The sequence below is a fragment of the Eptatretus burgeri genome, chromosome 11 (assembly GCF_056783735.1).
Source record: "Eptatretus burgeri isolate ZD-2024b chromosome 11, Ebu_testis_v1, whole genome shotgun sequence".
NCBI lineage: Eukaryota > Metazoa > Chordata > Myxini > Myxiniformes > Myxinidae > Eptatretus > Eptatretus burgeri.
Window position 1 is genome coordinate 83,471,111 of NC_140971.1, and position 10,657 is coordinate 83,481,767.

General features: G+C 43.1%; 1 protein-coding gene across 1 annotated transcript; it reads left to right on the forward strand.

Moving 5' to 3' along the window:
- The first annotated feature begins 658 nt into the window (after positions 1–658).
- On the forward strand, positions 659–6,259 carry LOC147017504 (uncharacterized). The gene is made up of 2 exons (XM_085847939.1): positions 659–1,105; positions 5,202–6,259. The coding sequence occupies exons 1-2, from the start codon at positions 1,023–1,025 to the stop codon at positions 5,542–5,544; spliced, it is 426 nt and encodes a 141-aa protein (XP_085704065.1). The 5' UTR covers positions 659–1,022; the 3' UTR covers positions 5,545–6,259.
- The last annotated feature ends 4,398 nt before the right edge of the window (positions 6,260–10,657 follow it).

Below are 10,657 nucleotides of genomic sequence, written 5' to 3' on the forward strand. Positions count from 1 at the left end.
CAATCCCCTAAGGTTGGCATCCATGGGGGGAGGAAATTCCACCTTAGGAAATGCCCAACTGAATGCGGTGAGAAAGGTGGCACCATTTTTGTGTCGTTGCTCGTACCCAGAGTGCCCTAAGAAGTAACAGGATTCACCCCGAGCTCTGTGGTGGTGTTTGTCTGATCTAACAGTCCTGTGATGTGTCTCATGTATTCGTCTGTATATATCAATGTGTGTGACAGCTCCACTGTGAGCCTTAGATCCAGTGGAAAAAAAAACGATTCAAACTGAGTGGTCACATCAAGTAGGTGATTTCTTTGTTCCTTTATTTATTTTAACAAGGTGGAGAGCCCAGCGTAAGTGAAACAAACACTCAAGTTGCGAAAAAGAAAAAAAAGTCATCGACTGATGCAACCACACGCAATGGTCACGGCAGTTATAGTTTCTGCCGTTGATTTGTGGCTGATTACATCGCGCAATTACTTTTACCCACCACCTTGCATTTCACAGAATTCTTGGAGAGAGTTCACGAGTCTGGTTGTTGCAATCGTATGTTGCGAAGACAGAAGAGGAGAGAATAAAATGAGAGAAGCACCGCATGAGACATGGTGATGGAATCTTTCAACCTTAGCTTGAGAAAAAGGATTTTTTTTTCTCTTTTCTAAAGCTACAGTATATATCCGTATATTAATCTCTTCAACGCAATAATTTCTTGAAGGAGACCTAAGGCATCAAAACATACAAAGGCCTGTGGTTTAAGATTTACTGCCATGGGATGTGAACACTTTCTCTTCCTGGACCTTTCGCAATAAAGTTATGGCAGGTTTGCGAAAGATTTGTGGTTGCTTGTCTGAGATAAACTCAGCTTTGGATTGGCATGCGGCGGTGGACTTTGCGGAAGGCAACTCATTCAACTCTTTTAAGGCGTGGGAGGATTCGTCTGCATAGTATTTATTGATAAACAGTAGTTTGTTAGCCTTATTTCTTTGTTTTAAGGTTTGTCTCAAAATCGGTTGCTTTACAACCACAAAACCATTACAATGGACATTACAACCACAAGAGCATTGGCAACTGTCGACGGGAGTCCAAGTCTCAGGTTCTGCTTTCGGCAGATTGTAGGAAGGTGGGATTCCTTTCTTGTTGTCCTGTCTTTTTGACCTTCTCTCCCTCATTACCTAAACTTGTAAGAGCTTTTCTATGAATCCAAACCTTTCCCCCTCCCCAATTTCAAGCATTATGATCACCTCCATCTCTTCATCCCCATGTTCTCTCATCTAGGGAAATTAAATTTCTCCCTCCACCTGTCATCTTTCCCTCTTCCCACAAGTCTCTAAGGCTGCAGCTCATCACCACCTCATAGTCCCTCAATGACTAATCTTTTCACTTTTCTGCACTCACTTATCCCCTACCCCTTTGCCATTATACCCTCTGTGATTTTGATAAGGGATTGGATGCGTAAAGTTTGTGTGATTCTAGGTTTCTGCAAAAAAAGCTTTTTTTTCTGTGAGATTGTAGGTTTTCTTTCTGTAAAAAAAAATAATAAATAAAAGGTTTCTGCATAAAATTGCAAAAGATTTCTTCTTCAGGGAAAGGAAATCTCTATAAAGAGAGTCTATTAGCAGCTAGTATAATCTAAGTAAAAGACCAATAATTGCGACAAGTACTTGTTCTTGCGCTCATTGTGTGGAAAGTAGAGTAATATATGTGCATCAGAAAGAGCGTTGTATGTTCAGTCTTTTTCTTGTAACCTAGTGATAGACACATGACAAAGTACTTCGAAGTCTGATTTTTAATAAACAGGTATACGCGTTGCTGTCACCAGACATAAACCGTATCACGAAGCGAATGCTGGCTCGGCTACAGATGAGTACCAATTTAACCATAGCAACTCTTATTAGCCCGTCCCCCATGCAGCGGGAAATGGGGTTGTGGAGATGACAAATTAATAATTTGGTCAAAAGGTCAAAGGATAGTCACATAAAATGGTCAATTTTCATCCAATTGACCTGATATTTTCATTATCATTTTGGCTTTTGTAAGTCGTAACTTTTTTTTTTTTTAACCTTTTGTCATCAAATTTTCAACAAAGATTTATTGTTGGAAGAAGAAGAAGAAGAAGAAGAAGAAGAAGAAGAAGAAGAAGAAGAAGAAGAAGAAGAAGAAGAAGAAGAAGAAGAAGAAGAAGAAGAAGAAGAAGAAGAAGAAGAAGAAGAAGAAGAAGAAGAAGAAGAAGAAGAAGAAGAAGAAGAAGAAGAAGAAGAAGAAGAAGAAGAAGAAGAAGAAGAAGAAGAAGAAGAAGAAGAAGAAGAAGAAGAAGAAGAAGAAGAAGAAGAAGAAGAAGAAGAAGAAGAAGAAGAAGAAGAAGAAGAAGAAGAAGAAGAAGAAGAAGAAGAATAAGAATAAGAAGAATAAGAAGAAGAAGAAGAAGAAGAAGAAGAAGAAGAAGAAGAAGAAGAAGAAGAAGAAGAAGAAGAAGACCAATTTCCAAAGCAGACAGGCTTTGCATTTTCAAATCCTTTCTTGTTTGTTATTGAATTATTTACTTATGTGGTCTCTATTTAACTATAACGGACGCATAAGAGGTGTGTGTGTGTGTGTGTGTGTGTGTGTGTGTGTGTGTGTGTGTGTGTGTGTGTGTGTGTGTGTGTGTGTGTGTGTGTGTATGTGTGTATGTGTGTATGTGTGTATGTTGCATCATGGGGAGAGCGGGAGGGGGGGTTGGGGAAGTTGTGGATGTGAAAGAATGATGGACGAGTGTGTGAATATGATTAATATGTAATATTTTGCTTCAATTTTCTCTTAAGCTGATGTTTAAGAAGCTCACACCTCTTTTTTTAAGTCCGACTACGTGTTGCATGTTGTGATGTGTAAACTGTACAAAATAATGATTTTGTAACTGATGCATATATGGTGAGGAAGGGTAAGGATAGGAAGAATGAGGGCTAGTAGAGGACTTTGAGGAAGAGGGGGGGGGTGGGGTAGACAAAATAGATACAGAAGCAAACTCTCAGGAGGAAAAACTGGGACATTGGAAACAGGTGAGCTTGGGAAGGGTTATCAGGGATAGAAAAGATAAGAGTTTTGGATGGAGATGATCTAAGATGGTTGTGGATTTTGAAGATGTGGAGGGAAGAATGAGCTTGAAGAGAATATGGAAGTTTAGCCATTATCTCACTTGGCTGCGACAGCTCACGACTAGTTGGAGACAAAATTGCGATAAAACAGAGATAATTTTCACTTGGATTCACACTGAATTTATACTAAAACACATTTGCGTATGTCTCACGAATATCGCACGAATGTCCCACAAACTCCCGGCGAAATTTGGGATGAACTTCGCCTGGAGTTCGCATACATGTCGCACGACATTCGCGCGACGTGCAGGTGACAAAACTGAGATTTTTTTGGCACATGCAACTGTCGCACGACGGTCGTGCGACCATCGCGCAAATGTTGTGCAACAGTCGCACGACAGCTGTGCGTGACAATTGAGAAATCGGGACTATATATATATATATATATATATATATATATATATATATATATATATATATATATATATATATATATATATATATATATATATATATATCCTCTTCTTCTTCCGGCTGCTCCCGTTAGGGGTCGCCACAGTGGATCATCCGTATGATCCGCATAGTGATTTGGCACATGTTTTACGCCGGATGCCCTTCCTGACGCAACCCTGGTCACCTCTTACGACACAGGGATATGGTCCCTGTGTACACCGGCCCAGTATACTGGTACTCATTTCGCCGACCTCGGAAGGATGACAGGCTGAGTCAACCCCCTGGTGTATTAATTCAGTGGCCCAACGGGGCTTGAACTCAGGACCTCTTGGATCCCAAGCCGCTGCCCTCACCACTGCGCCAACACCAGGATATATATATATATATATATATATATATATATATATATATATATATATATATATATATATATATATATATATATATATATATATATATATATATATATATATATATATATATATATATATATATGAGGCCTCTCCCTTCCAGCAATCATATTGTCATCAGACGTCAAGCGAGATGGACCGCAGTGAAGAAGTGCAGAACCTGCTGGATGAGGACCTCAACCTGGGTGAGGACCAGGCTGACATGCTGAAGGCTGCAGCATGTCTCCTTGCTGCTGCTGCGGTCAAGAAGGCCAAGTCCAAAGCCAGACAAAGGAGGGCCAGAAGAGAAGGAAAAAAGAAGAGTATTTGGGTGAGAGAATGGCTCTTGAAGAGACACAAGTATGGCATGTGTGAGAAGCTCATGAAGCACCTTAGAGAGGTCAAGTCCTTCAGGAACTTTGTCAGAATGGACCCAGAGATGTTCAACCACATGGTGGAAGAACTTACCCCTAGGCTTGAGAAGAAAACAACCAACTTTAGAAAGCCTCTGTCCCCTGGACTCAAGCTGGCCATCACTCTAAGATATCTAGCCACTGGGGATTCTTACAAGTCACTGGCCTATGGGTTCCGGGTTGCCCCCAACACCCTCATCATTGTTGTGCCAAAGGTGTGCCAAGCCATCTACGACGACTACCAAGAGACAACCTTCAAGTGTCCCACAACAGAAGAGGAGTGGAAGGAGGTGGCTCAGGGCTTCTCAGACAAGGGGAACTTCCATCACTGCTGTGGCTGCATAGATTGCAAGCATGTGAGGATACAAGCTCCACCTCGCTCTGGCAGTCTGTACTACAACTACAAAGGCTTCTTCTCCATCATTATGCTGGCCCTGGTGGATGCCAACTACAAGTTTATGTATGTGGATGTGGGTGCCTATGGTGCCGACTCTGATGCTGGAATCTTAAGAGAGTGTGGACTGTATCATGTTCTGGAGTACGACAAAGCTGGTCTGCCAGCAAATCAACCCCTGCAAGATGGTGACACTGATATCCCTACTTCCTTGCTGGTGAGGAAGCATTTGCCCTCAGAAGCTGGATGATGAAGCCACAATCCAAGAGAGAAATGACAGCAGCAGAGCGCATCTTCAACTACAGGTTGTCCAGGGCCCGTAGGATTGTGGAGAATGCTTTCGGCATCTTGGCCAACAGGTATGTACACATATATTTAGCATTTCATGATAACTCTGTGACTTTGCAAGTTTGTTAGCACTGATGTGACTTCAACTTTCAATTGATATTTGGTCAATGATTTTTCTAATAATGCAATGACTTTACTATGTTTTCAGGTTGAGGTGTCTCCATTCGTGCATGATGCAGAGACCTCGGACTGTCACCAAGATTGTCTTGACAGCCTGTGCCCTACACAACTTGTTGGCTGACCAGAATCGTGCCAGAATTCAACAAGCAGCAGACAGAGAGGACCCAACGACACATGAAGTGCAACCAGGAGAATGGAGACAGCAAGACCAGGAGAACCGTCTTCATGCAACCCAGAGGCAATCAGGCAACACAGGAACAGCAGTTGGGAAACGAGTAAGAGAGGACCTGACTGAGTACTACAATGGTGTGGGAGCTGTGCCCTGGCAGAACAGGATGGTGGGATTACAGGAGAATGCTGACCAAGCCTGATTGTTCAAAGTGTTCTGTTACTTGTCAAAGTTGCACCCACAAACATTGTGTGTGACCCAATTGTTAATCTGCCATGATAGGGGCTTGTGGGTGTGACCATATTTTGCGTGTGACCTAATTTATGTAAAAATATGTGTGACGTGATTTAGGAATGATGGGAAAGTGAAAAGTTTGCATTGAAGGGCATTACTCAGAACAGGAGAGAAAGAGGACAGACAATGCTGGTTTTACAATTTGGACTATGAGGTTTTTTTTGTTGTTTTTTTAGTAATATCTGGATTGAACTATTTTGAATCTATGTACATTACATTGCATGGATAGCATGTGGATTTCTATGCATATATTAAATTGAGTAGACAATACATTGTGCAAATTTCTGATTAATTTCTTCCGAAAATATTCTCGATTGAATCGCAGTTTTGTCGCGCTCTCAGGGGTCCCAGGACAGATCATCATTTTTTTTTCTCCAATCAGTCACAATTTAGTTTCATAGGTCACCAATCCCTCACAAAGTTGTCTCACATTTGTCGCACATTCTGACTCACGGAAACTAAACTGAGAAGGGTTCGAGACCGGTTCGAGACAACCGCGATGACTGACTATTTTGAGAGAAAATTTGTCGCACGAATTTTTTGAACATGTTCAAAATTCAAGCAACAGCAGAGCGACATCCTGTGACTCACACAAGGAAATTGAGAACCACCGCGAACGTTTCCAGACATTTTGGAGAATGCCGTTCGCATTTTGTCGCGAGCCGTCGCAACCCAGTGAGATACCGGCTTTAGTTCCACAGGCAGGAAAAAAGAAGAATTAACGAGTAGAGGTGAGCAGTGATTCTGGATTGAAGTAATTTCAACAGAAATGGGTTGCTGGCGGACCACGTCCACCCTGCAGAAACTTTGGGGACAGAACACTGAGACAGCAGAGGGTGCAAGACCAGAAAGTCGGCGGTAGAAGACAAACCACCAACCTGTCTGAAATGTGATAATGGTGGGCCCATAGACTCAGCTTCATCGTGGGAGTTTCCAATAATCTTGGAGGTCTTGGTTTCCACCACAGCATTAAGCTGAGCAAGGTGAGAGGCAGGGGCACCAGTCAAGATGGGAGAGCAGTCTTTCATCAAGCTGTGGATGAAGGCCTTATTCAGATGTACCAAGGAAGGATGTCATGATTTGCCAAGGTGTGCTGAAGAAGGATGTGGATTTAGGTGTGCCAAGGAAGGATGTCCAGTCGGCGAATGGCTTTGTAGACCAACTTAGAAGTGTGGTTTGCCAAAGAACAATCATGACTGATTGTGAGACCCAAAAGTTTGTGTCACTGAACTTCAAGAGGATTATTAAAAAAAAGTAGATAGGAGGGTTTGCCAGATGGACATTTCTGATAAAGAGTTAGTGAATGTGTGGGATTTGTCAAGATTGAAAGACATATTCCAAGTACTTGACCATGTTGTGATTCCATCAAGGTCTGCAGAGAGGGAAGAGTTGATGCTTGTCTAGCTAAAGGATGAGGGATGTCATGGCAGATGGTGGAGTCATCAGCAAAGAGATAAAGAGGGTTTCCAAAGAGTCAAAGAGATCGTTTATGAACTTCAGGAATAGGATGGGGCCCAGAACACTGCCTTGGGGCACCTAGCCTTGACAGGGAAAGGATATAAAAGGATTCCATTGATTGCCACACATTGGCTATGAGAGTAGAGGAATTCAGAAACCCAAGAGTGGAGTTGGCCCATAGGCAGAGAGTTTGGAGAGCAAGGTGGGATGCCAGACTTCCTCGAAAGCTCGAGATATATCCAGAGAGATGGCCCTGATCTCATATCTGATAGAGTGCCTCCATCCATTCTTGGGAGAGCAGAGGCAGCATATCCAAGATGGAGTTAACTGGTGTGAATCTAAATTGATGATCTGAGATCAGGCCATTTGAAAAAAGGAAGGATTTGATTTCATCTGTGATGTTGGAATCCATGGCCTTGTTGATGATTGGAAGTACGTTAAAAGGTCTGCAGTTAAGGGGATCGGTTGTTACACCTTTTTGTGTAACTCAGTGAAGTTGGCTGATTTCCAAGCAGGTGGAAGATGATAATGCACAAATGGTATGCTGAAAAGAGCAGAAAGAGGAAATGCAAGAGCAGCAGAGCAGGTTTTTAGGCCACATGAGATGATGCCGTCCAGTCCAGGTGCAGAATCAGTCAAGGGTTGCCAGACCATCCCTTCCCCTGCCTCCTATTACCCCTTTCCTTCCCTCTTCTGACATCCACACTTTCCCTTCTCTCCCTCCTCCCACAAAGGTACCTGGCATTGAGAGGGAGAGGGAGAGGGAGAGGGAGAGGGAGAGGGAGAGGGAGAGGGAGAGGGAGAGGGAGAGGGAGAGGGAGAGGGAGAGGGAGAGGGAGAGGGAGAGGGAGAGGGAGAGGGAGAGGGAGAGAGAGGGAGAGAGGGAGAGAGGGAGAGAGAGAGAGAGAGAGAGAGAGAGAGAGAGAGAGAGAGAGAGAGAGAGAGAGAGAGAGAGAGAGAGAGAGAGAGAGAGAGAGAGAGAGAGAGATGGGCAATGTGTGTGCGTCTCCTCCATAACTATAAAACCTGGCAGCCTGAAACTTCGCATGCACACGAAGGAAGTGCAACTGTGAAAATTGGGTGTTTGGGTTGATTAAAAACACCCCTTTTGAAGATAATTCATGGCCTTATTCAAATTATATTCTTCATAAGGCAATCCTCGGCCACCTCGCTGTCTGGGGTCTTAAGGCGTTTCCTGGGTAACCTCACTTGGGTCTGAAGCCGCCATGTTTTTAGGCTTGCTCAACCATGCTCTGACTTGCAACAGGCTGCAACTATTTCTAAACGATAAAGTTCTTTTTTCACTTTCCTCACTCACATTATCAAATGCATGTTCATCATAGCTACGAATCGCTGGGTAGATTGCAATACTTATAAACGCCTCGAGACACCAGCGTTCGTGGCTTTATTTCATTTGCGCATATAACCAAAAGAATATGAATGTGGTGGGTGGGTGTCGGGAGGTGAAACGGATACCCATCAGGTGTGTGTGTGTGTGTGTGTGTGTGTGTGTGTGTGTGTGTGTGTGTGTGTGTGTGTGTGTGTGTGTGTGTGTGTGTGTGTGTGTGTGTGTGTGTGTGTGCGTGCGTGTGCGTGTGTGCGTGTCATGCATGGGTGTTGATTGCTTTTGAAAAGTGGGGGGGACATTGCATGTCCAGACCACGAAGCCCACTTCGTGCCGGCGTGGACACAGCAAGTCTACCCTTGCAAATTCTTGATTTTATACGCTCGTTGACATGCTGCCTTCTGATCACACAAATCCCTTAAATTAATCTGACCATCTATCGACCATCTTTTTATCAAATGTTAGCAGACGGAGCGAAATTAATTAAACATTAATCGTACACATTTCAAAGTTTCAAATGTCATCAAAGAAATACATGTATATATATATATATATATATATATATATATATATATATATATATATATATATATATATATATATATATATATATATATATATGTATGAAGAATTATTTATCAAGCCTCTTTCTCATGACCCTTGAACTGATTCACTAAACATAAACTGAAAACTAGACTGACATACAAATTGATATTACATGAGTACGGTCAACTTACCTTAAAACTTGCCAAAAATATGAACCCTCTTGTCTGCCGATCCAGTTAAAAACTTTGAAGCAATGTTTTGGGGGCCAAGTGCAGTCAGACGATCTCGGTGAACATGACAGATCATGAGATGGTTGAGGCGTTGTTGGGTCATTGTGGAACGTAACCAAGTCTTCATACGTCTGAGTGCGCTGAATGACCATTCTGCTTCGCATGAACTTGCAAGGGAAACCAATAGAAGCCTAAGCAAACGGTCTACCTGTGGGAACATTTGACGGACTTCCGGCAACATGTCCACAAATATCTTACAGTAATCCTCAACAGATGAACCACTGAACTGGTTACGAAAGAAGCCAAGTTCTTGCTCGAGGGAATCAGATAGTTCGGGATATTTGCAGACTATTTGGGGTTTGAATGACCCAGACAGGAGCATTTCACCCAAGTCCCTATATGCCATGAGGTCGGTTGATGTACTCCTTCAAGTTCTTGGATGCGCTGTTGATGACTTTGAAAAATTCAACTCCGTATACCTCCTCTGCAGAATTGGCAGTGTATTCCTGCATGCCTCCATCAAGTCTCTTCGGAAGCTTGCGCTTACGAGGGAGGGTCACTAGATCTAGTTGCACTGCTGGAGCTTCTGTTGTGCTGCTTCGAAAACCTCCTTAAACGTCTGGTCGGTACGGAGAGATTGGAGATTCTGTGCAGTTACCTTTGCAGCAGTAAGCATACCAGAGACGGTAACTTGTGAACCCTGAAGTGCCTTATTGTGGTATTCAAGGGATTGGAGAATGGGCAATGATGCAAACAGACCGAGAACACACTTTCCTGATGAAAGACATCTTCGAATACCGTTGGCTCGTGACGCCGTGTTCATACCAGTCATCACTTGCTTGTTGAAGGGCATCCAGTACCGCTTCATAGTTATCCAATGTCGATTTCACGGCAGGAGAACGAGTTAACCAACGCGTCGGGCAAATTGGCCTCAGGCGTGTAGGGCAAGGAGTGTCAGTATCGTCAGCGTGGATATTCAAGTACAGATGCTTGAATTTTCCAGAGTTGTAGATGTTGCTGAGTACCTGAACATAATCAAGGGCGTCTCTTATGAACGATGCAGTTTGTAGGGCTTTGGATGTAATGAATTGAGTGTCTTGAGCTCCACAGTGAATATAATTGGCCAGCGGTTGGAGTTTTTTAGCTGTGCTTGACAGCCCTTGTACTTTCCGGACATGTTGCTTGCCACATCGTAAGTCTGTGCTCTAAGGTGTTCAATAGGGAGTTGACACCGAATTAGGACATCCTGAAGCATCTTACAAAGTGATACTCCTGTTGACTGTTGTTGACGATACTTGGTAGAGGCTGATGAGATCTTCTTGAACATCAAAGGAATCCGTCACGAAGCGCACACACACCAACTCCTGCTCATTACCCTGAATATCTTTCGTTCCATCAGTTACGAGTCCGAACTGAGTGCACATTTCATTTACGCTACTGCA

Excerpts from the sequence above, each read along its gene's own strand:
- LOC147017504 (XM_085847939.1), top strand. The coding sequence starts at position 1,023 with ATGGACATTACAACCACAAGAGCATTGGCAACTGTCGACGGGAGTCCA. Across the intron at positions 1,106-5,201 it reads TTTCGGCAGATTGTAGGAAG|GTTGAGGTGTCTCCATTCGT; the intron begins GTGGGATTCCTT and ends CTATGTTTTCAG.